Source organism: Sminthopsis crassicaudata, chromosome 3 (assembly GCF_048593235.1).
Source record: "Sminthopsis crassicaudata isolate SCR6 chromosome 3, ASM4859323v1, whole genome shotgun sequence".
Classification (NCBI taxonomy): Eukaryota; Metazoa; Chordata; class Mammalia; order Dasyuromorphia; family Dasyuridae; genus Sminthopsis; species Sminthopsis crassicaudata.
Genome location: NC_133619.1, coordinates 258,068,824 through 258,096,423, shown reverse-complemented (window position 1 = coordinate 258,096,423; position 27,600 = coordinate 258,068,824). Strand labels below are relative to the sequence as shown.

Sequence of the window (27,600 nt, the reverse complement as noted above, 5' to 3'; positions counted from 1 at the left end):
AATTGATTTTGTCTACATACTAGTTTCAAATGCTAATAGCTGCCTAGTGACCACAAGTCTAAGATATATGCATATTATGTGTACATGTAATAGCAGTATTTACCTATAGATACCAATAAATATGCCTAAAATTAAATGCAATAGTAGCACAAGCAGAACTACATAATAACAGATTATATAACTTATGCATGTGAATGGTATATGCAAATAAACAGCAAAATTATACCTACCTGATGATAATATGCAGAAATTATCACATACATTAATGACTATATGAAATGAAATACAAGTCACTGTTCAGATTTATATTATCTTTTGGCTATACAACTAATTATTTCTTTTTCAATTGCCATTTCTACTCCTCTGTCAAGAGTTTATGAGATAAAACAATTTTCACTTGTTAAATGCCTGCATGAGCCCGACCCCCCTTATTTCTTTTAATTATTTTTCTATGAGGTACTGCCCATGCCAACTCCAAGGTCAAAAAATGCCTTAGACCTAGAGGTATACAGATTCTTTCACACTGCCATGGGTGGACTTATACACAATAGAATATTGGATTTTCTTTTTTTTTTTTTTAATCTACAATTGTTTATCAAGAATATGCTTTCATATGGCTACGAGTTGTGGTGGTTCTTGCATTATGGTAAATAAAATAAACCTTGTCTCTCTCCTAGTAATAGTCCTTTAAGTTCTTCATTACCCTCTTCTGTGCTTTATAAATGTTTTTATATTCTAATTGTCTTTGGCTGTCATATGACAAAGTAAGCAAGTTTTGACTTTGTGAGGTTTTAAGGTTCTTTTAGCCTACTCATTTTCATGAATGATTTATATCATTTAAGGTTCAATAAAAAATGGTAATAGTCTCAACTGACATTGGTTTCTTCATCCATTTCCTATTTTTCAGTATTTAGAGTTTCTTTAAATATATTGAGTTGAAACTTTCTGAGTTATGTGACCAAGATACCCTCTAAATCAAATTTTCCCAAAAGAGGAATTACTAGTGTAGAGCAATGATTACTAAATCTACACTATAAGAAAGCAAGAAGATTTCCTCAGAAAACTACCTTTTCATATTCTCTGATTACTTATCAACTAAGGAATATCTCTTAATCTTATAAATTTGAAACTATTCCCTATATATTTGACAGAAGAATTTTTTTATGTCTTTTATTTTTTTAAAATTTAATTTTTATTTTATTTTATAATTATAACTTTTTTTTGACAGTACATATGCATAGATAATTTTTTACAACATTATCCCTTGCACTTACTTCTGTTCAGATTTTTTCCCTTTCTCCCCCAACCCCCTCCCCCAGATGGCAGGCAGTCTTATACATGTTAAATATATTACAATATATTCTAGATACAATATATATGTGTAGAACCGAATTTCTTGTTGCACAGGAATAATTGGATTCAGAAGGTAAAAATAACAGTTTACACTCATTTCCCAGTGTTCCTTTTCTGGATGTAGCTGATTCTGTCCATCATTGATCAATTGCCATTGGATTGGCTCTTCTCTATGTTGAAGATATCCACTTCCATCAGAATACATCTTCATACAGTATCATTGTTGAAGTGTATAATGATCTTCTGGTTCTGCTCGTTTCACTTAGCATCAGTTGATGTAAGTCTCTCCAAGCCTCTCTGTATTTCTCCTGTTGGTCATTTCTTACAGAACAATAATATTCCATAACATTCACATACCATTAATTTACCCAACCATTCTCCAATTGATGGACATCCATTCATCTTCCAGCTTCTAGCCACTATGAAAAGGGCTGCCACAAACATTTTGGCACATACAGGGCCCTTTCCCTTCTTTAGTATTTCCTTGGGATATAAGCCCAGTAGTAGTATGGCTGGGTCAAAGGGTATGCACATTTTGATAACTTTTTGGGCATAATTCCAGATTGCTCTCCAGAATGGTTGGATTCTTTCACAACTCCACCAACAATGCATCAGTGTCCCAGTTTTCCCACAGCCCCTCCAACATTCATCGTTATTTGTTCCTGTCATCTTAGCCAATCTGACAGGTGTGTAATGATATGTCAGAGTTGTCTTAATTTGCATTTCTCTGATCAATAGTGATTTGGAACACTCTTTCATATGAGTGGAAATAGTTTTAATTTCATCATCTGAAAATTGTCTGTTCATATCCTTTGACCATTTATCAATTGGAGAATGGCTTGATTTCTTATAAATTAAAGTATATTCTCTGTATATTTTGGAGATGAGGCCTTTATCAGAACTTTTAACTGTAAAAATGTTTTCCCAATTTGTTACTTCCCTTCTAATCTTGTTTGCATTAGTTTTGTTTGTGCAGAAACTTTTTAACTTGATGTAATCAACATTTTCTATTTTGTGATCAATAATGGTCTCTAGTTCTTCCTTGAACACAAACTCCTTCCTCCTCCACAAGTCTGAGAGGTAAACCATCCCATGTTCCTCCAATTTATTTATGATTTCATTCTTTATGCCTAAATCTTGGACCCATTTTGATCTAATCTTAGTATGTGGTGTTAAATGTGGGTCCATGCCTAGTTTCTGCCATACTAATTTCCAGTTTTCCCAGCAGTTTTTGTCAAATAATGAATTCTTATCCCAAAATTTGGGATCTTTGGGTTTGTCAAACGACAGAAGAATTTTTTGCAAAAATTTTCCTCAGTTTCCTATTTCTAATTTTAGCTGCATTTGCTCAAAAATTTTTTTAGTTTTTGTTTAATCAAAATTCCCCATTATACCTTCTGTAGACCTTTCTATCTTTTATTTGGTCATGAAATCTTCTCCTAGTGAAAAATCTGCAGATATTTTGTTCTCTGTTCCCTAATTTGTTCATAATGTTGCCCTTTGTGCCTAAAACATATCCATTTGGAGTTTGTCTCATCATATGGTGTGGGATATTGGTCTATAATTAGTTTCTTCCAGATTGCTTTACTGTTTCCATAACAGTTTTTATTGAATAGTAAATTCTTGCCTAAATAGCTTAGATCCTTGTATTTACCAAACATTAGGCTACTGTACTCATTTGTTTCTGTATATTGTGTTAATCTGTTAGCAGCTAATGGAACTCCCCATTGATATTCCCTAAGTGCAAGAGGAGGCAAAAGACCACTTCTTGCACTTAGGGAATATCAATGGGGAGAGCTAGAACTATTTACAAAGTACCTAAATTCCACCCCATCCCCCCATGACCCTTTTAAAAGTACTAGAGAATCTTAGAAGAGAATCTTGAAATGAAACATATCTCCTACCTGGCCTTCAGGTGGTGGCAACCAGGATGGTCTTTGTTACACTATTATATTGTAATCTATAACAGAGATTTTGGCTTTTATGTGGCAATATTGATTTTCAAAAGCATCATTACAACTTATATAGACTTATATTGCTGGTCACATCTTCCTGTTTTCAATCCTGGCTCCAAAAAGAACTTTCAGATTCCATAAGGATCACCTCTGGCACGTGAACCTGAGGAGGATAAAGAGCACAGAACAGAAACAAACATTCCCAGGCTTATTTCTCTGAGCCAAAGTAAAAGAACAAGAGCAGAGGAATGAAATACTTTCCCTCTTTACCAACTCATGACATTAATTTCTATAGGTGAGTTAGCTGCAGGAAGGGAGAATACAGGAAAAAGTGTCTAAGAAGAGAATAATCAGGTCAATATGACTAGTTTTTAAAATGCGTGCAGCCAATTCAAGGAGCCTATCCATATATCCATAATAAAGAACACAGAATCCCTTCATATTAGGCAGTAGGGACATGCTCCAAATGTTAGGCAAACTGGATCTGCCCAGGTAAGTCTGGATTATATCTATCTTCTATAGATCTTTCCTGATTTCCCTCTACTGCCCCCCAGTTGCTAATGCCTTCCCTTTTCCAGCTTTCCTTCCACCTACTCTAGCTTGCATGCCTCCCCCTTTAGAACTTAAACTCCTTCACAAGATAATTTTTGTTTGCCTTTTTTTGTATCCATAATACTTAGAAAAATGCCACACACATAGTAAGTTCTTACTAAATTTTTGTTGACTGTTAGCTTTCTCTTCTGGTCATTCTGGTTCTGGTCTGCAGTATTCCAGAGAAAGCTAAAGTTCTATCCAAATTACTATTACAAAGTACATAGAAATAATAACTAAGGCACAGTCTTGAGAATGAACCATTACTAATGAAGCACTGATAAAAATTATCTTTCCTTTTCTATATTGCAATTTAATATCTATATATATACATATATATTCAAATTAATTGCCTATTTAGTTTCTGGATTGGCTCAGTCAACTCAACCTTTTCTCATAATAGCAGATTTAGAATCTAAGAGAAAAACCATCCACAATAATGCTACTCTTTATTATTATCAAATTTCCTAAGAATTATATCCTCTGTTAAGGGACAATTCACCCACCTTCTACATTGGCTCTTATCCTCCTCCAATGCATTTCTATTTATTCAACCAACCATTCAAAATGTAATACACCCACATGGTCAGTGTTATTTATATAACTAGCTACTTGTAATAATAACACTTTTAGATTTGAAAATTTTACTTATCTATAAGGCAAAAGAAATACTACAAATACTTATATTAAAGCAAGTACATAATTAATAAAATTCATAATTTGCATATAAATTTCTTCTATATATAAACTTCCATATAAAAACTCTTCTACCAATGCATTCTCGGAGGAAGTGGATACACACTTATAAGAAATTGCTAGAAAAAACTGTTTATGCTTGGCTTTCTTTCTTTTTTTTTTTTTTAACTTTTTTCTATTATAGTTTCAGTCAACAATGCAGACCTTGATGAAACATCTCCAGGTTTATAATTCCTTCCAATATAATATAAGATAATATAAGGTTTATTTTTGGAGGATCCCCAAGGATGCATCAAACACCATCATTAAACAATATTCAGCTAAAAGAAAAAGTCCACAAGTAAAATTCTCTTCATTTTGGCCAGTAAGGTAACCAATACCTTACATGTACCTTACATTATCAGTAAGGTAACCAGTACATTACAGTACTACTCATATGTCTTTAGCTCCCACTATATGTTCCTTCTTTTCTTAAATAAATGAAAATGTATTTATTGAGTATTTATTATGCCAGGCACCATGATAAATTCCTGAAATATAAATATACACAAGATAATCCTTACTTTAAGTAATTCCTATTTGTAAAATAATCTCTACCTTTAGATGCAGACAACATTAGATGGCACATATTGGAGACATATGTGGCCAGAGTATATATATGTAGAGGCACATATGTAGAGGACACAGGTCTTTAGGGTGAATGCATAGAAGAGCGTAAATATGTGGCCAAAGGAATTTCATAGCATTCATGGAAGAGCAACTCCTACTTCTGATGCTATTTAAGGCTCCTATTTTGTCCTCAGTGATCTCAATGTTTCCATATGGCCTGCTTCCAGATGGTTTCATAGTTTATTATGGACGTTGCTCATATGGATTTATAATCTCTGCCTGAGATTGTTCTGCTGCCCTGTGCTCTTTTGGATAAAGCTTTGTAGATTCATCATCTTGTTTTGATGCTACTTTACTAAACAACTAGTTAACAAGAATTTCTACCAGAAACTCCTCTTCTAGGTACTCTATTGATTTCTTTTCATTCAGCTGAAACTATTAGATAGCTCTTCAAGGAAAAAGTAGATGCTGCAAGATTCTCTTAGCTTAAATTAAGTCCATAAGTTTCATCTTTTTTTTTTTTTTTTTTTAAATAACAAGTAGAAATGTCTACTAAGCAGTAATCAAAAAGCCTCTTTTCTGGTGATCATCTTTTGTGTCCTTCTGTCTTAAGTTCTAAAATCTTTTATCCTTCCAGCAAGAAATTCTTCAACCCAAATGTCAAACTTTTTGATCAAAGAAAGGGGTTGTCCTAAATACCTAAAACTTGGTGTGTTCTCTGTATTCTTTTTCCTAGTCCAGGGATTTATATATCTCTATCAGAAACTCATCCAAGTTTAAGGCAGGCATTCAATATACTTACCAATTTTCAAACTCTGAACACTAAACTATGCTCTAAGTAAAGGTGATTTGCTCCCTATCTCCCAACCACATTGGGCTAGCAGGGTCCCCATATTCAAACCCAAAATATCTTCTTTTACTTTATATAAGTGTGTTTGTTGGGGACGTGTAGGTAGTTATTGAGACAAGCAAAGTTTTAGGAGTAAAGTCATTGACTCTTCTACCAGCCTAATTTTCCCCTGTCTTTTCATGTGGAGATATAGCCAATCAAAATCTGCATGGGCTTTTGAAATATTCCTTACATTCGTGTAGCATATCATACTGTAGAAAAACCAGAAAGATCAACTGTGAGAAGAATGAAAAATTGTTTAAAGAGTTTGTCACTGGATATGGAAAAAAACAAGCAAACATCCCAAATCTTGGGAAACAAAAACTGTAATTTAAGCTTTCAGTCTTGCCTGTGGTAGCCAACTTTTTGCATAAATAATAACTGAGTCAGATATGAAGCCAATTCTATAAGTAACAGATATGAAGTGGATCTGGGAGAAATTCCAATTCCTTTTCACAAATTCTCATGAAAAGAGTTACATTTTTTGACAGGGAAATAAAATTTTTGTTTTCTAAAGAAAAACTCAAGATAAAGAGAGGAAGGAAGAAGAAAATAGAAGGGGAAAGAAGAAAGTGGGGAGGGAAGAGGCAGAAAAGGAAGAAGAGAAAAGAGTAGAGGAGAAATGTGAAAAAATGTGGATGAAGGGAAGAGAATAAAGTAGGAAAGAAAGGGAAAAGGAAAAAAAGGAGGAAAAGAAAATAAGAGAAAGGAAGCATGAACAGATGACTATCATTTTGTTTAATTAATCTGTTAAACTACTAAAAAGTAGATCAAAGCCCTGAACCCTCTTATTTTTTTATTTTTTATTTTTGGAGACTGGGGTTAAGTGACTTACCCAGGGTCACACAGCTAGGAAGTGTTAAGTGTCTGAGACCATATTTGAACTTGGGTCCTCCTGAATTCAAAGCTGGTGCTCTATCCACTGCGCCACCTAGCTGCCCCCCTGAACCCTCTTATCAAAGAAATATATGATTTTAAAAAATTGGGCTAATCATGCAAGGAGAGAGTTGTATTATTAAAATAAAAGAGAAATGTTCCCTAGAATTTGGCTAACTTATGAAAATATATGGATAATATTTCTGCAAGGATAATATTGAAGACAAGTAAATCATGTACCAGGCTACAAGATGTGAGATGTTTTGGAAATCCCACCCTGCTCTAACATACTCCAAGAATGTGTCACATGGAGCTCTCCCTCTGGAATTCTGTGGAATTACTTCTTCTCTGGCTACTTTTAAATAAGAGCTACAACAAATGTTGCCTAGATAAGTCTGAATCTGCACTTCAGACCACCAGTTATCTTTTCTGCTCCATGTTTCTTTCCTTGAACATAAATAACTGAACATCCATGACTCCTTGGAAGTTCATGAATTTATAAATTCCTCATCAATGCTTATTACATCATATGGATACTGCAGACACTTGAAAACTTCTCAGAAAATGACCAGTGGGGCCACTAGGTAGCGCAGTGAATAAAGCACTAGCCCTGAAGTCAGAAAGATCTGAGTTCAAATTTGGTCTCAAGACATTTAACACTTCCTTCCTGTGTGACCTTGGGCAAGTCACTTAATCCCAATTGCCTCAGGGAAAAAAATGAAGAATAAACCCAACTCCTGTTCCTGATTTGGCAAAAGATATGGACCCTGAGGATGTTGTTCAGACAGTGCAGAATCCAAGTGAAAGTCATATCTATTTAAGGTGTTAAGTGCCTCATATTTTAATATTTTAAATATCAATCTCTAGTGAAAGGATAATGGGAATTAAGTTATTATAGTGAATTTTAGAAGAACATAATTGGGCGGGAAAGTGTTGCAGTAATTAGAGCACTACATGTTTAATCAGGGAGACCTAAGTTCAAATCTGGCTTTAGACACTAAATAGGCATGTAACTCTAGGTATGTCACTTAAACTCTGTTAAATCATTTCAGGCAAGTGATTTCACTTCTTTGAGCCTCATTTTTCTTATCTGCAAAATAGGAATAATAGTAGCACCTACTCACAAAGGTTGTTATGAGGATCAAATGAGATATTTATAAAGCACTTTGACAAAGTGCATGGAACATACTTGTTTCCTTCTCCTTACTATATGTTACTATATAACTAAATGTTACTATACAGTATTTAAGTCTTTGTCAATTTGTACATATGGGCATTTTGTGTTTTATACACTTCCTTTGTGTGGAGTAAATACCTATACTATATCTGATCTACACTGTACAATGAATACTTTAATATTCCTTTTCAGGGAAAATTTTAGCTATGAGCCAAACTTCAACCTTAAGTGATTTTCCTCAGGGTTCTAAGGTGGGGGCAAAAAGAGACATAATCAGAGCTTCTTAGCTTGCTCAGATCACCTAGGAGTAAGGGAAGAAAATCCTTCTCTTATTAATTTAATTCCTGGCACTACCTGAATCATGGATGAACTGTGATCTCTACCTTTTGCATACAGAAGAAAAAGTTTTTTGTTCTTGTTCTCAAAGACAACCATGACATCAAGGAGGTGTTGCTATATAGTGCAAATGAATTGGATTTGAGTGAAGGAAAGCTGTGAGAGGTCTCCAGTTTCATTATCTCCTCTGGAACCATCTAGGTCCAGTGGCCCATTCAAATGATCAGCTATCCATCAGGATGATAGCCTAGATACAGTGGAAGATCTTGGTCTTTTTGAGGTAAGGTCTTTAACAAATCTCAGTTTGATTGAGATAAGTACCTTTTCAGTGAATAAGACTAGAAAGAAATGAGGTAAAGAATAACCCTTTTTACCTAGCCCCCCCAAAAAGTAATCTATCTGGAAGGGGAAGGCCCTCAGGGTTTCTGATCAAAACAAAAACAATTGCAATTTACTTTAACCCTGAGCCAAACTGTGTCAAAACAAAGACCAAATAAGTGCAGTCTCAGACTTTTTGTTGGCTGATCAATGAAGGTCACAGTGGTTTGAGTTTAAGTCAAGGTCATCCAGAGTGCAAGGACAAAGGAATCTGAGACTGAAAGAGCAGCAGAAAAATTGATAAAAAAAGAAAACAGCCATTTCGGTCCTGCCAGGTTTAGAGACATTATTTTCTCTATGTAGCCTGTCTGAGGAGGCTTACAACTACCGATGTGATAGAGGGTGCAGAGGCTGCTTTGTTAGACAGTATAGACATATTCCCAAAGTACCTCAGAGAGCCTCCCTATTAGGCAATCTGGGCAAACCCAGACAAACCCAAATTGCCAAAAAAGAACTTGACCCCTTTCTTTAGATACCAGGTTCCCTCATCTCCCAGACCTGAACCCAGAATTAACAGTCTTTTAGTGGGAGAGAGTGATTATTCCTTTTTCTCTGGGTGCACCATGTCTGTTGCTACATCTAATTTTATAGTTTCTCTTCAGACACAATAAAAGGAAAACAAAAAAGAAAACATACAAGAAAAATTACAAAACCAGTTACTACATCAAGGATAATTAAACAGATTTTGAATTATGAAACACAAAACATCCATTGCAGATTGCAAAGTATTGTTTAATATACTCCTGAAAATCACTAGTCCAGAAAAGACAGTAAGATTCAGCAGATAATAGTCTGGATGAAAGCAGTTTAAAATCCAAAGCTAAAAAATAAATTGCTCAAAGACTCCTGAAACTGTTTCAACTGATTGTAAGTCAGATTCTCAGTCTACATAATCTGTTCCCAAGCAGTGGTATCAAAAACCATGTTGTGTTCTAAGCAATATGGATATATTCCAGGCATTGCTATCTTTGAACTAATTCATTATTGATCCATTATCCAGGAATTTATTTAAACTATTGTTGAGTTATTAAGCCCACTTATTAGTATTGTAATTAAGAGATGTCATAGTTGATGGGCCACTACTAAATAAATCACCATCTTTCCAACATGGGGAGGTAGTGTTTAATTAGGGTTAGCAGAAGGAACCTGACTATTGCAAGTGGATATAATTAAGTATAGCTTTTTGCCTTTGGTTAGGATTAGGCTGTCAGTTGATGCATCAAGTACTCAAAACATGGAGAAATGGGGCATCTGGAAGATTTTCTAGTTCTCTAATATTGTCAGCTCCTTCCTTATCTTGTTGCATGATCATGACATAAAAGGGATTTGACATGGGGGGGAGGTTAAAGGAAGTAAAGAAGAAGATGCAATTTTTGCAAAAAGATATTGCTCTTAAGGACAGAAGAACATGATGATGACAACCCCGCTTCCCCTTATCTTTATCTATGATGGACTAGCTTTATCCTAAGATTAGAAATTCCTGACATGATAACCTAGAATCTTTGTGCAATCAAAATTGTCCATTTTTGCCTCCTATCTATAATTATTTTGAATAGTTAGATGGCACAATGGGTAAAGTGCCACTCCTGGATTCAGGAAGAATCATCTTCATAAGTTCAAAACTGGTTTCAGACACTGGCTATTGACTCTAGACAAATCATTTATCCCTGTTTGCTTCAGGTTCCTCAACTGCAAAATGAGCTGGTGAAATATATGACAGACTTTGCTAATGTAAAATCCTAAATGGAATCACAAAGAATTGGACATGATTAAAACAACTTAACATAGTTATTTTAAATGGAATTTCCCTTTCTATCACTACCTGTTGGATTTTTGTTAGTAATATGTAAAAATGACAGTGATTAATGTATGTTTGTTATATCTCCTACAACTTTGAACAAGTTAATAGTTTCATTAATTTTTAATTAAACCTGTAAGATTCTCTAAATTATCATATTATCTACAAAAGTAATAATTTTATTTCTTTCTCTGTCTATACTTATTACCCTAAATTTCTTTTTCTTTTTATTATAGTTAATATTACTAGCACTATATTTAATAGTAATAAAGATAATTAATATTCTTTTTTTACATCTGATTTTAGTGGTAAGGCATATCTATGGCTTATCCTCATTACAGATAGCAATGTCTCTTGGTTTTTGACAGAAGCCATTTATTATATTAAGGAATGCTCCGTTTGTTCTATGCTTTCTAATGTTTTTTTTTTTGCCAAAAACTTTTTCTACATTTATTGATATAATCATATAGTTTCTGTTGTATTTCTTTTATTGACTAATTATCTTAATAAATTTCCTAATAGTGAGCTATCCCTGCATTAATGGTATAATTCCACTACATTTATATATACAGTCTTGGGTGATGTGTTGTTGTAGTCTTCTGGATAATATTTTATTTAAAAATTTTTCACCAATATTCATTAAGGCTATTTATTGTTCTATGGTTTTCTTTCTCTGTTTTGACTCTTCCTGATTGAGGTTACCAAAATGGTAGAGAAGAATTTCCTATTTTTTCAAGCAGTTTGTATAGTATTAGAATTTTTCTATTATTATTATTATTATTATAGCTTTTTATTTACAAAACATAATAAACATAGGTAATTTTTCAACATTGACCCTTGCAAAACCTTATGTCCCAACTTTTCTCTTCCTTCCTCCCACTCCTTCCCCTAGATGGCAGGTAATTTAATCCATGTTAAATATGTTAAAGTATATGTTAAATCCAATATGTGTATACATATTTATATAGTTATCTTGCTGCACAAAAAAAAATCAGAACTAGAAAGAAAAAAATCTGAGAAGGAAAACAAAAATGCAAGCAAATAATAACAGAAAGAATCAAAATGTTATGTTGTGGTCCACACTCATTTCCCATAGTTGTCTCTCTGGGTGTAGCTGATTCTCTTCATTACTAAACAATTGGAACTGGTTTGAGTCATCTCATTGTTGAAGAGAACCACATCCATCAGAGTTGATCATCTTATAATCTTCTTGTTGCCATGTATAATGATCTCCTGGTCCTGCTCACTTCACTTAGTATCAATTCATATAAGTCTCTCCAATCCTCTCTGAAATCATCCTGCTGGTCGTTTCTTACAGAACTATAATAGAATTGTTCTTTTTGATAGAATTCTCTTGTAAATCCATCTAATCCTGGATGCTTTTCTATAGATGTTCATTTATAGGTTGTTCAATTTCTATTTCAAATATAGCACTAAGTACTCAATTTCCTGTTTCATTACTCTAAATAAATGTCTTTCTATTTCATTTAGAGTAAGACTTTCATTAGCATAATAAAACTGGCCTTTTGGGGTATAAAGCAAATGTGGGTAAAATAGCTCCAAATAATATCTTATTTCTTCTTCATTATTGTGATTCATGTTTTTCATTTTTAATATTGGTGATTTGATTCTTTTTTCATTAAGTTATCTAAAGCCTTAGCTATTTTATTGTGTTTTTTTAAGTGTTTAGTTTTATTTATTAATTCAGTGGGTTTTTTGTTTTCAATTTTGTTCATCTCTCTTTTGATTTTCAGAATTTCTATTTTGACATTTAATTGGGAATTATTGATTTGTAGGTGTTCTAGAGGGCAGAGAGTTTGTTGCATGTCTAATTCACTGATATGTTCTTTCTCTTTTTATTGATGAACATTTTTAAAGACGTAAGTTTTCCCCAAAGTATTGTTTTGGCTGAATCTCAAAATTTGGGACATGTTGTTTTGATTGTTTTCATTGTTTTCAATTAAATTATTGGGTTTTTCTATGATTTATTTTTGATCCACTTATTCTTTAAAATTAACTTATTTTCTAAATAGTTTTTTATTTTCCAAATAGTTTTTAATCTTTGCTTCAAAGATCATTTATTGTTGAAGGCCACTTAAAATACATTTAATAATTCTGTTTTTCTGAATTTGTTTGAAAGGGTTTTTTCCCCTATTTCACGATGAATTTTTGTGAAGGTGCTATGCATAGATGAGAACCCAGTATTCTCCTTTCTATTCTCATTCAATATTCTTCAGAACTTGACCATATGCATATTTTTCTAAAATCCTAGTCAGGTCCTTTCTTTCTTTCTTTTCTTTTCTCTCTCTCTCTCTCTCTCTCTCTCTCTCTCTCTTTTTTTTTTTTTTTTTGGTAAGATTTATCTAGATCTGAAACGGATAAACTGAGATCCTCCACTATTATAGTGTAACTGTCTCTTTTGCCTTGAATATTGAATATTTAATATTTCCTTTTAAAATATCATTTGGTACATATGCATCTAGTATTTCTGTTACTCCTTTATCTATGGCATCTTTTAATAAAATATAATTTTCTTTATGTCTTTAATTAGTTTTTTTGTTCTTGTTTTTTCTGACAATATGATTGCTAACCCGCCTTTTTTATTTCTGTAGAAACATTATAGTTCCAATCCCACATTTTAATATCATGTTTATATTTCTGTTTCAAGTTAATTTATTTTCCTTTAAGAGCTGAATTTTTGTATCAATAGCTAAGTCTTCTTCTGTTTAGTATGATTTTGTATATTATGTTTGTATGATTTCTTATATATAGCCCTCTTCTGATTTATGTATGAGCTCATCCCAGTTACATTTATGGCTGTGATTGTTAATTGTGTATTTCCTTCCTTTGCATTTACTAGAATTTTTTAAAAAGTTCTCTATTTCAAAGTCTATTTTTCCCCCTCTAGCATTATACTTAGGTTAGTTAGGTCAGTTGGTCTTGATTGTAAGCCTAGATCTTTTGCTTTATGGAATATCACATTTCAAGTTCTCTACTTCTTTATAATATTGGCAGTTAAATCTTATATCATTCTGACTAAATCCTTAGTACTTGCACCTATTCTTTCTGGAGACTTGTAATATTGTTTCTTTGATCTAGAAGCTCTGAATTTAGACTATAATGTTCCTAGGAATTTTCACTTTGAAGTTCCTTTCAACATGTGACAAGTAAAGTCTTTCAATTTCTATCTGGTTCTAAAATAATTCAGACAATGATCTTTTATGATAGAATCCTTATTTTTATTATGTATTTGTCTTTTGTTTGTGTAGGATTTTCTTTTGGTCATAGCTTTCAGATAGATTAGATTCACTCTCTTAAATTTGCTTTCCAGGTTAGTTATTTTTGCTATGAGATGCATTCCCTTTTTTCTACTTTTTTCAGGCTTTTGGCTTTGTTTTAATATTACTTGATATTTCATGGAGTCATTTTCTTGTTCCAACCTTTCAATTCTCTTTTCATATCTTTAATAACTTCATTTTTCTCATTTTTTTCTCTCATTTGGTTTATGAAATTATTTAATTCGCTTTATCTCTTTCAAAAATTCCAATTGAATTTGTGCTTAGCTGCATTTTTTGGAGATTTTGCTTGCAGATCTTTTGAAGTCATTCTCTTCTTCTTATATGTTGAACTCCCCTTTCACTATAACAGCTCTTTATGGTGATTTTCTTTGTTAATTTTTTCAGTCTATTTATTACTGTGGTCTTTTAGTTAAGATTCTAATTCTAACTCACTAACAAAGAATGAGGTAAGGGTGAGGAAAATGACTGAACGGAGCTTCAGTTCTCTTGCATCCTTTTGCTATGTTCCTAGCTTTGACATCTTCTGTACCATGAAAAATTCCTCAAAAGAATGAATCTTTCAAATTTATATATCTTCAAAAACACTCCAATATTCTTTTAAAATACAGCTCAGCCTCATGATTCCTGATCCCAAAAAATTAGTGGGAACCATCCTTCATGCCTTTATTGTGAATCTCAGTACTAATTAACTTTGAGAATTACTACTCCACATCCCTCCTCCAAGAAATAAAACTTGGAATGGGAATACTTGCCAAAAAAAAAAAAAAAAAAAAAAAGGTTTGGATGCAGTTTCAGACAGTTGACTCTTGAACAAGTGACTCAGTGGAACTCAATGGAACTTTGCAGGGATAGAGATATAAAGCCACAGAAAATTTAAAACACTGTTGTTGTTTTTTTAATTATACTTTCAGTAGCCAATACAGGCACTCTGCTCATTCATACTCTCAATATGTTTCTGTATAATTAGCACTATCTCTTCTTGTCACCTAATTTGCTAGAGGAGGAGAAAAAGCTCCATTGAACCTGGGAAATTTTCCAATTTCTTTTAAAGTGATGTCATTTAAGAAAACTAAAATTTCCTATTTTGGATAGAGATCTTCTTTTCTCTTGCTCTGATCAATCAGGAGATTTGAAGAGATCATGCAATTTTATTCTCAATAACATTTTATTTTCCTAAATACATATATAGTTTTCAACATTCATTTTTGTAACTCTTTTTGTTCCAAATTTTTTCTTCTTCCTTCCCTTGATTCCCCCTTCCTGAGACAATATACAATCTGATATAGGTTGAACAAGTGCAATCCTTTTTCCACATTTGCCATGTTGAACAAAAAAAAAAAAAAATCACACAAAAAGGGGAAAAACCACAAGAAAGAAAAAACAAACTGAAAAAAAAAATTAAAATATTGTGCTTTGATCCTCATTTAGTCTCCATAATTCTCTCTCTAGATGTGGATGGCATTTTCTATCCCAAGAATATTGCAATTGTCTTAAATCACTGCATTGATGAGAAGAGCCAAGTCCATCACAGTGATTATACAAATTATAGTGGTTACAAAAATGAAAAAATTCTTTCAGCATACAGAAAATTGTCAATTTTTTCTAGAATTCATTCCAATTTTAGACTTTCAGAATCATTTGCTCTGGATTAAAGTTTTTTTTTTTTTTTATCTTTGTCATGTTAGCTTTTTAATATAACTTTTTCAGTCATTTTCTGTTTATATTTAGCTAATTAAAAGAAACTCCTTTGATCTACCCACAGTCAGACATTACCAAACACCAACAAAATGATGATGAACTGTTTAAATCACATTTACAAAGAAGATACAAGAAAAACTCTGTGTTTTAGGATGATTTTGTTTTGTTTTGATTATTTTAAAAGATTTAAGAAAAGGAATGGAAAATTAATGCACTGAGAAAGAAATGAAAAAGTAGGATGAGGAACTTACTGTTTCTCATAATTAAGGAACACAAGAAAACTATGAAAATATTCAGGAAGGGTGAGAGGAACAGGCATCTTATGAACCTCACTCTTATCTGAACCAGGCAAGGGAAAGTAAAAACCAAAAACACATACAGTGCAGCAATAAATTAGGCTCTAAAGAACAATAAGAGGGGGAATGAAAAGAGGAGGAAGTTGAATTTTAAAAGACAGATTAAAGTATGTCAGAGAATACACAGAAGCAAATTTTTTTTTCAGTTGGTGAGTTTTAATAGAGATATATATTTTTTTTTCTATAATTCTTTTTTTTTATTATATATATATATATATATTTTATAATATTATCCCTTGTATTCATTTTTCCAAATTACCCCCCCTCCCTCTATTCCCTCCCCCCGACGACAGGCAATACCATACATTTTACATGTGTTACAATATAATCTAGGTACAATACATGTGTGCGAATATCATTTTCTTGTTGCACAATAAACATTAGAATCCGAAGGTATATGCAACCTGGGCAGACAGATATTAGTGCTAACAATTTTCATTCCCCTCCCAGTGTTCCTTCTCTGGGTGTAGCTACCTCTGTCCATCATTGATCAACTGGAAGTGAGTTGGATCTTCTTTATGTTGAAGATTTCCACTTCCATCAGAATACATCCTCATACAGTATTGTTGTTGAAGTGTATAGTGATCTTCTGGTTCTGCTCATTTCACTCAGCATCAGTTGATTTAAGTCTCTCCAGGCCTCTCTATATTCCTCCTGCTGGTCATTTCTTACCGAGCAATAATATTCCATAACCTTCATATACCACAATTTACCCAACCATTCTCCAACTGATGGACATCCATTCATCTTCCAGTTTCTAGCTACAACAAAAAGAGCTGCCACAAACATTTTGGCACATATATGTCTCTTTCCGCTCTTTAGTATTTCTTTGGGATATAATCCCAGTAGTAGCGCTGCTGGGTCAAAGGGTATGCACAGTTTGATAACTTTTTGGGCATAATTCCAGATTGCTCTCCAGAATGGCTGGATTCTTTCACAACTCCACCAGCAATGTATTAGTGTCCCAATTTCCCCACATCCCCTCCAACATTTGTCATTATTTGTTCCTGATAGAGATATATTTTTAAAAAATAAAGAATATATATGATTGGCACCAGGCTATCATAAAAAGAAGAGAGATAATACAATGACATCAGCCATTTATTTATAGATATAGCAATATTTCTCACAGTCCTATTTCTCTATCTTCTTTGTAAAAGATAGCAGCAAAGAAAGAAAAAGAGAATTTGATGGGGCTAAATACACAATTAATGGTCATAGTCATGATTGTAAATGGAATGAACTTAACCATAAAATGGAAGAGAAATACAGAAGGATCAAAAGAGGAGTTCAACAATATTTTGTTTATAAGAAATATATTTAAAGTTTGAAGACTCACAAAGAGTTTGGGAAATAATGTGAAGTAGGCAACTGTCCTTAACCCCTAAGTCTTCAAAGGAAAAGTCATAAATCTTTTTGAAAAGAATGTTGCCACAATTTTATACTTATGTGGATGAATGTGATAGTCAAAAAAGATTATAAAAGACTAGCCAAGAAGCTTACACAATTAATAGAAAGCTCAGTTCAGTGAAAAGAGCATTGCTCTGTAATAATAATAAAAAAATCCCAGGGTTTAAATACTGCATGTGATCAATACTATATGGCCTTGGGCAAGCTTTTTAACTTCCCTAGATTCCACTTTTCCAATCTAAAAAAATGAAGGTATTAGACCAGTTTTTAAAAATTGACATTACGCCAAAATGTTTGTGGCAGCCCTTTTTATAGTGGCTTGAAACTGAAAACTACATGGCTGTCCATCAATTGGAGAATGGTTGGGTAAATTATGGTATATGAATGTTATGGAATATTATTGTTCTGTAAGAAATGACCAGTAGGATGAATACAGAGAGGCTTGGAGAGACTTACATCAACTAATGCTGAGTGAAATGAGCAGAACTAGGAGATCATTATGCACTTCAACAACAAAACTGTATGAGGATGTATTCTGATGGAAGTGGATATCTTCAACAAAGAGAAGATCTAATTCAGTTCCGATTGATCAATGGTGGACAGAATCAGCTACACCCAGTAGAAGGAACACTGGGAAATGAATGTAAACTGTTTGCATTTTTGTTTTTCTTCCCAGGTTATTTTTACCTTCCGAATCCAATTCTTCCTGTGCAACAAGAAACTCAGTTCTGCACACATATATTGGATCTAGGATATACTATAACATATTTAACATGTATGGGATTGCCTGCCATCTAGGGGAGGGAGTGGAGGGAAGAAGGGGAAAATTCGGAACAGAAGTGAGTACAAGGGATAATGTTGTAAAAAAAATTATCCATGCATATGTACTGCCAAAAAAATTATAATTATAAAATTAATAAAAAAAGTAAATTGGTATTAAAATTTTTCTTGCCTCAATGTGTCTCCTACTGATATGAGTCACCATGATCAATAAAAAGAGGGAGAAGAAATTCCATTCCATCCCCTTCCTAAGAGACAAAGTTATTTCATAGCATATTCTCTTCCATTCTGTCAGGCCTCAAATTCCTCAAAACTGACTCCTATTTCAACTAATGATTTAAAGATTATGTTTCACTTTTTAAAGAGCTATTTGGATCATAGCTATTCAGTCAATGAGTAGCTGACCATTAATTCCATCAATTTTGATGAGAGAATTTCATACTTTTTGAAGTGCTATCAATATGTAATCCTTTAAATAATTATTTAAGACCTTAACACCCTGTTTTCTTTAATAACTATTTCCTCAGCTTCTGGGATTTTTCTTAATTAGACTGTGAGAAAATCAATTGATCAGGAATATCCCAATCATTTCTTCTCTACCACCACCATTCACCATAACCACTACCACCACTATATTAGTTTCATGTTTCTTAGCTTAGAATGCTAAGATGCTCCCCCTAATATTAATGATAATTAGAGTCATATTTTATTATAAGTAGCTATCTTAAGATTAGTTTACCTTTTTTTCAAAAATATATTTATACTACATACAATATTTTGCTACATAATACTTATAGAATAAAATTACAGTATAATTTAAAATGTATCTAGTAACATAATAATATTCCAGTATCCACAGATATTTTACTTGCTCAAAAAAATGAACTATTAAATTGTAACTATAATAAATGCACATAGAATTTGATATCACCAGGAAACTAATTGGAGATTTTCCTGCCCTGCTTTTTATTGTTCTGTTACTATTCTATTTCAAAGGTGGTGTTTAGCAAATATTGCAGTTCCAGTGACATCATGGATCTAGTTTGCATCGCAACTGGTTTACCACGGTAAGTTCTCCAGAATTGTTGTTTTTTGGACCAAGTATTTTGTCTTGTAAGTTTCCTAAGTTCAAATTTATTGAAAAGATAAGGCAGATAAAATCATCACTATGAGGAACAAGAGTATTGCTGAGAATAAGGCAGTATTAAAGAAATGCCCAAAATGGATCACCTCTTCTGCCTTAAGAGTTCTTTCAAGTCAGCAAAACTTAAGCATTGTCATCTAGAGATAGGATGGCAAAGAAGGATTGAATGAGGACTAGGGACTTAGATTATGACTTAAAATTCTGGCTTTTCCCTTGGCTTGCAGATAGTGTTATGGAAAATAAGCTTTTCCCAGTTAACTACTTAATATTCACAATAACAATATCAAAGGACAAAAGAAGACACAAGTTTTATATAAACACAAATATATTTGGAGGACAAAACAGTCATTTTAATTTGATTTGGTCAATATGATACTAAATAAAAAACTGAGTGACTCTTCTAATTGTTTTAGCCTTTTGCATGTATGAATATAACATCAGGCAAAAACACGATAAAAAATGAAACTAAAGGTCAAAATATAGTTTCATAACCACTTATTGCTATATCAGTCAACTAATCAGCATTTATTAATTGCCCACTTACTGTGCTAGAGAGTACCTATTCTCATAGAGCATGAAATCTAATGGGACAAACAAGTAAACAGATTTGTATAAACAAACTATATACAGGATAAATAAGAAAAAAATTAAGAGTAAGAAGGCATTAGGAATAAGGGGAATTTGGAAAGGTTTCCCCTAGAAGATAAGATTTTAGTTGGGACTGAAAGAATGCCAAGAAACCCTATAGCCAGAGATGAGGAAGAAGAACATTCTGGGTATAGGAGACAGTCAGATTAAATGCCTGGAGTCAAGAGATGAAATGTCTTATTCATGGAACAGTATAGAGGTCTATGCTATTGCATTAAAGAGCATATAGTAGAAAATAAAGTGTAAGGACACTTGAATAGCAGAAGGGATCTAGATTATAAAGGAATTTGAATGCCAGAGGATTTTGCATTTGATTTTGAGGCAATCAGGTGCTATTGAAATTTACTGAGTACTTTGGGTGATATGGTTAGAAAATTACTTTAGGGAAATGATTTAAGTAGCTGAATGGAGGATGAAAAGATTTAGCAAGTAGACCCAATAGCAGATTATTGCAAAAGTCCAGGCATGAGATCAAAGGAAAGAAAGGAAAATGTTCAGCAGAAGTTAAGAAGTATTAAGGATGCTACTTAAATTGTGAGCCTGAGTGACTTGGAGAATAATATCATCCTCTATAATAATAGGAAATTTAGTAGAAAGTGGAATGTTTAGGGAAAAAAATAACAAAATCAGTATTGGATACTTTGAGTTTAAGATGTTTGTTTATTGGACATCCAGTTTGAAGTTACTGAAAGGCTGTTGAAGATATAAGATAAAAGTTCAATAGAGAGGCTATGGGGGAAAAGTTAGATTTGAGAATCATTAGCATAGAATTGTTATTTAAATCCAGAAGAGTTAATGGATATACTAAGTAGTATAGCTGAAGAAGTGAAGAGAGTCTATCATGGAACCCTCTGACTGATATCTACATTTAGAGGCATAGTCTAGATGAATAGCCAGCAAAGCAGATTGAGGAGTGGTCAAGTAGAATGGAAGTAAACCAGGAGAGAGTGGTATCCTGGAGACTTAGAGAGAAGAAAGTTTGAAGGAAGAAAAAATGATCAACATTTTCAAAATCTGAAAAAAGTTGAGGTGAATGAAGATTGAGAAAATGCCACTGGATTGGCAGATATTCTCTGGTAGCTCCTATTGGTACTTTCTTCACAAATTGTCTGTTTTAGTAAATGAATTTCCTAATGATATTTGCCAACACTAAAATGCATGTCTCCTCACTCTCAGTCTCAGACACTTTCTATTCATTATAAAATTGTTCATAAGTAAGGAACAATCAGTTAGGAAAGAATTCTGATATCATACGATGTAAGAGTTGTAAACATACTTGAAAATCATCTGTTCCATTCCTGTCAGATGAGAAATTGATTGCAATTAAATTGACTAATAATTTGAATAATATTCTATAGGTAAAGGTTACTGATATTTTCTACTTTACATTTTTAAATTTTCCTGATATAAGAGATTCTCAAAAATTGCATGACTACTGCTAAAAATATATGTAAGAATTTGTGCATATATGTACTAGTTGAAATGAATGTTGGACTCATGAATGAATGAACAAATGAATATTTATGGAAGCCTATACATTAGCAAGACCACCTTCCATACAAAACTATACTAATGGAAGTACCCATGCTTGAAAGTATTTTTACCTCTTAGAAATATTTCATGCACAACCTTCATATGTATGATAAAAGGGAGAGATTTTATTCTCAAACCAAGGCGAACATGTTTACTAAAACCAAAAGCTAAAGTAGTTTAGGCTTCTCCCTTGCAATTTAGGCTTTATTCGGAAACAAAAACCTGTAAGGTCCCAAGTTAGCAACTAAATCAGAAAGCAATATACTTTATTTGTAAAGAGAATCTTGGGAAAAGGCTTATATTATTTCTGTATTTCATATTATAAGTATATGCCGACTCAGATTTCTCCTGGGAGAAATGTGAATAGAATAGAACAAATATGGTTTTATTGACTCTCAAAGTAAATGTTGATTTTAATTTTCCTTTTAGTTTTTGTCTCTCCCCTCAGTATTTCAGATCTTAACTGAAAAAGAGGCATTTTTTGATTATTCATGTAATTTGTTCCCTACAAATTCATTTGTAAATTTAGCTCATTAATTTGAAAATTTTAGAAGCATTTGTGTGCAAGATATTGAAACCAATACAAAGGTAAATAAAATGTGGGGTTCCTGTCTTTCTGGAGCCTAATGCTAGATTTATACACAAACAAATTTAATACAAATGCAAATAAAAGCACTATAAAGAACCATGATCAAATCAGAAATAGATTACCTTTTCTTGGGGGAAAAAACATCCCACTACACATAATTTATGAGATATATTACATTGATTAAATTATAACAATGGTCCTTTTGCAATCAGGAATTAAACAGTTTTGTTTTTTAAGAAGAACTTAGCCTCCTTTCTCTCTCACATATGCTTCTATCCAATACTCATTTTAATTTACTTGTCATGATTAGGATATTTACTTCTTTTTGTTTGTTTTGCTGAGCACTTGGGGTTAAGTGACTTGCCCAGGGTCACACAGCTAGAAAGTGTTAAGTGTCTGAGATAAGATCTGAACTTAGGTCCTCCAGATTTCAGGGCTAGTGCTCTATCCACTGCGCCACCTAGTTGCCCTGTAAAGATATTTACTTGTGAAATTAACAAAATAAATTTAATATCCAATTATTTCAATTTTTATGATATTTACTTACATATGTAAAGATGTAGTAATGTTATTTTTCTATGAATGCAATTGTAATTTTTGTTGATTCTTTTTTATTAAATGATATTTTTTCATATCCTCCACTATTCAATCATTATCCTTATTTCAAAATTCCAGAGTTTATAAATTCTAAGGATAGAGACTCTGCCATTTCTTTTTGAATTTCCCTTAAAACCTAGGATAGTTCTTCAATAGTATATGCTTAATAAGTGTTTAATTGGATGCATATCATATCTTGAGCTTAAAGTGGTTATATTTCCTCTAAGTTAAAAAAAAAAATCTTTAACATGATGTATTATGTTTCAGAGATCTTCAAAAACTAAGGTTTGAAAAAATGTATTTAATATATCTTTCAGGAATACAACAATATCACTTTTGACCATAGATGATGCTATGGTTTCTATTGATCCAACGATGCCAACAAATTCAGAAAGGTAATCACATTTTCTTTTTTATCATACTATGTGACCTAACACAGTGTTCTGTAATTAAAAAAAAAATTCCCCCCCATTCTCTTTTTTAAATGTTCTATTGAGTTTTTGTGTCACTTTCATTGCCAAATATATTTCTTGTCCAGCACCCAGCAAGGTATGCCTTATAACAAAAAATAAAAAAGAAAGAGGAACAAAAGCAATCCAACAAATTTACCAACATATCAACCTTGTCTGACAACATGCGCAATATCCCACACTTCTAAATACCAGATTTTGGAGAGAACAGATACATGTGTTCTTAATTTTTATTAGTAGACAAATTTTGTTTCCCAAATAATTAATATCTAGTAGTTTTAAACTTGCTTGAAGCAGACCCAGATCAGAAACTGTATTTTTATAGCTTATTATATTATTTATTTTGCAGCAGTATAAAAAATATTCTTTTTTTTTCCCTGAGGCAATTGGGGTTAAATGACTTGCCCAGGATAACACAGCTAGGAAGTGTTAATTGTCTAAAATCACATTTGAACTCAGGTCCTCCTGACTTCAGAGGTGGTGCTCTAGCCACTATGCCATCTAGCTATCCTGAAAATATTCTTAATAAAATTCCTTTAAACAGGAAATTTCACTAATTCATTTAATATTAAAAAAAAACCTAACTAGTTCCTCTAATTTTCCTCTCATCCTCCTCCTCATTCTGCTCTGTGTATGTTATAGTTTGCCAATGTTCTTCTTAAGTTATAGTGTCTAAAACCAAAAAACTTTGTTCCTAATGTGGTCTATATTTTCTTCTCCTCTTATTCTCCAACCCTCATATATATATATATATATATATATATATATATATATATATATATATATATACTGACCTATAGAAAGTCTACCCACTCATCATTCTTCAAGAGCAGCAAAAATTCACCTAATCTGTAAAGACTTTTCATCATCCTACATGAGTTTTCTTTTCTGTGAACTTTTTTGAAATTATTGTTTTAGGGGCAGCTAGGTGGCACAGTGGATAGAGCACCAGCCTTGAATTCAGGAGGACCCGAGTTCAAATTTGGTCTCAGACACTTAACACTTCCTAGCTGAGTGACCCTGGGCAAGTCACTTAACCCCAGCCTCCAAAAAAAAAAAAATTATTGTTTTAGAAGTTAATCTAACATCTTTATACTACTCTGTGATATCTCTCCTGTTGTCCTGTTGTTTAGAAGTGTTATTTATATTTTTTAATATTACATTACTGTTGTGTATATATTATCTCCCTAAATAAATTATAACTTTCCTAAAAGCATTGCATTTTTTGCATAACTGCCTATACTCCTATGACATCTAGCATTGTAGTTAGCTAATGGAAGTTGATCAATTAATATTTGTTTTCAATGTTAAATTTGGTCTTGTCTCAAAAAATTGGTAAATTCTGTGACAGCAAAATAGCATAATATTATTGTATTGAATAAATAAATGAATAAAGCATATATTAAGCACTTATATATCAAGCATGGGGTTATATTTTGGGAATACAAATAGCAAAAGCAAAGACCATCCCTAGTACTTTTTTGTATACTCCTTTTTGAACCTGCATTATGTTTATTCTAAATAAAAATTGGTTGATAAGGTTGATTAAAGTTAAATTGAATGCCTATAATCTACATAGATAACAAAGTGTTCTCTAATTCCCCCAGGATTGGTTCTAAAGATGCTGCTTTCTGTAATGAGAGGGGAGGCAGCATGGTTCATTGGAAAGGATATTATCTCTGAAGATATGTGTTCAAATCCTACCTCTGATATTTATTACCTGGGTCTACATAGGCCTCAAGTTCCTCATCTATTATCATTGTTGTTCATTTTTTTCCATCTTGTCTGACTTTTTGTAACCCCATTTGGGATTTTTCTTGGCAAAGATACTGGAGTGGTTTGTTATTTCCTTCTCCAGCTCATTTTACAGATAAGAAAACTGAGGCAAACAGGATTAAGTAATTTGCCCAGGATCACACAGCTAAGAAGTAACTGAGGCTACATTTGAACTCAGGAAAATATCTTCCTGATTTTAGACCTGGCACTCTCTGCACCATGGTATCTTACTGAACACACCTACCCTTTTCTATAAATAAGGGAATTGGTCTTTAAGATTCCTTTCAATTTTAGATAAAGGTCAAGTGACTTCGCTGCCTCTTAGATATTTCCTATACACACACACTCTGATTCTCAGAAATATTCTTCCATCATACCCTATAAAGACATGGGGCTATCATGGGAATTGAGCAATAATATATCTTTCATTCTCCTTATGCTATTGTCATATATCTTTCTTCCTTTTCTCAGCTCAACTCATTGAAAAAGTTTTTTATAATCTCTTACTCCTTTTCACTCACTTTTCATTTTAAAATCTTTCTCATATTTCATCAGAAAACTAAAACTATTCTCTCCAGAGTTAGCATTTTTCTCTTAATTGCTATATCTGATGGTCTTTCCTCCTAATTCTTCTCAGCCTAATTGCTGCATTTCCCTTTGTTGACTATCTTTTCCTGGATACTCTTTTCTCTGAATTTTTGTGACAGTATTCTCTCCTAGTTTACCTCCTTCCTCTCCTACTAGACTCTTGCTGGCTCATCATCTACATCATGCCTTCTTCTGTGGATGTTCCCCAAGGCTCTGTCCTGGACTCTCTGCTCTTCTCTCTCTTTACCCTTCTCTTGGTAGTTCTTTACTCCTTCTCATTAGTTCCCATGCTTATAATTTGTTTGCAGATAACTCCCAGATCTACAAATCCAGTGTCAATCTCTATCCCAAGGTTCAGTCCTATGTCACAAATTGTCCATTCAACTCTTCATACTGAATTTCCAACAGACAGCTTAAACCCACATATTTATTTATTTATTTATTTAGTTTTTATAATTTTTTTCATAGTATATATGCATGAGTAATTTTTTAAATAATATTATCCCTTCTTGTATTCATTTTTCCAAATTATCCCCTCCCTCTCTCTACTCCCTCCCCTTGATGACAGGCAATCCCATACATTTTACATGTGTTGCAGTATAACCTAGATATAATATATGTGTGTAAATACCATTTTCTTGTTGCACATTTAGTATTAGATTCCGAAGGTATAAGTAACCTGGGTAGATAGACAGTAGTGCTAACAATTTACATTCACTTCCCAGTGTTTCTTCTCTGGGTGTAGTTGTTTCTGTCCATCATTGATCAACTGGAAGTGAGTTGGATCTTCTTTATGTTGAAGATTTCCATTTCCATCAGAATATATTTTCATACAGTATTGTTGTTGAAGTGTATAGTGATCTTCTGGTTCTGCTCATTTCACTCAGCATCAGCTCATGTAAGTCTCTCCAAGCCTCTCTGTATTCCTCCTGCTGGTCATTTCTTAGAGAGCAATAATATTCCATAACATTCATATACCATAATTTACCCAACCATTCTCCAATTGATGGATATCCATTCATCTTTCAGTTTCTAGCTACTACAAAAAGAGCTGCCACAAACATTTTGGCACATACGGGTCCCTTTCCCCTTCTTAGTATTTCTTTGGGATATAAGCCCAATAGCAGCAATGCTGGATCAAAGGGTATGCACAGTTTGATAACTTTTTGGGCATAGTTCCAAATTGCTCTCCAGAATGGCTGGATTCTTTCACAACTCCACCAGCAATGTATTAGTGTCCCAGTTTTCCCACATCCCCTCCAACATTCATCATTATTTGTTCCTGTCATCTTAGCCAATCTGACAGGTGTGTAGTGGTATCTCAGAGTTGTCTTAATTTGCATTTCTCTGATCAGTAGTGATTTGGAACACTCTTTCATATGAGTGGATATAGTTTCAATTTCATCATCTGAGAATTGTCTGTTCATATCCTTTGACCATTTATCAATTGGAGAATGTTAAACCCACATATTTAAAAGTGAACTAATAATCTTTCTCCTTAAATTCTTCTCTTATTCTGTCAAAGGCATTACTATTCTGTAACCTCAACATTATCCTTGATTCTTCACTCTCTTTCTCCTACCCCATCTCCATCAGATGCAGTACTTTCATGATATGTCTTGAATTCTACCTCTTCTCTTTACTCCAGCTACCAGCTATACTCAGATTTTCATCACTTTCGATATAGATTTTGCATAATCTACCAATGTTATCCTCATGTGAATGTCATTCTAGCATTCTAGGAAACAGTTTTCTAGTAGAGCTTAGACTAGATATCCTGTGTTGCTAAAAATCCTGAGAATTGTATTTCTTCTCAGGATGAAAAGAGAGGAAGATATATTGGGACTGGAATTTGAGGGAGGAATTGGGTTTTTTTTCTGCTAAAGTGGGATTTTAAATCTTCTGAAGAAAACAAGAATATTAATTACTATATTTAATTACTAACTATTTAACACAGCTTTTTCTGGAGATTTCTTGGCAGAAGGCTCTGGAGAATATATTTAAACCAGATAATATAGAACCATATTAGCACTGGTGCCTTAATTAAGTGAGAG

The 27,600-nt window shown here is 32.9% G+C and overlaps 1 protein-coding gene across 2 annotated transcripts in view; it reads left to right on the top strand.

The window, feature by feature from the left end:
- The window catches only part of PDE9A (phosphodiesterase 9A), a 161,587-nt gene that overhangs the window by 11,735 nt on the left and 122,252 nt on the right, over window positions 1–27,600 (top strand). For both annotated transcript variants that reach the window (XM_074300559.1, XM_074300558.1), the window contains exons 2-3: window positions 19,198–19,268; window positions 23,030–23,107. In XM_074300559.1, coding sequence (XP_074156660.1) covers window positions 19,198–19,268; window positions 23,030–23,107 — 149 coding nt within the window. The remainder of the gene's footprint in view (window positions 1–19,197; window positions 19,269–23,029; window positions 23,108–27,600) is intronic.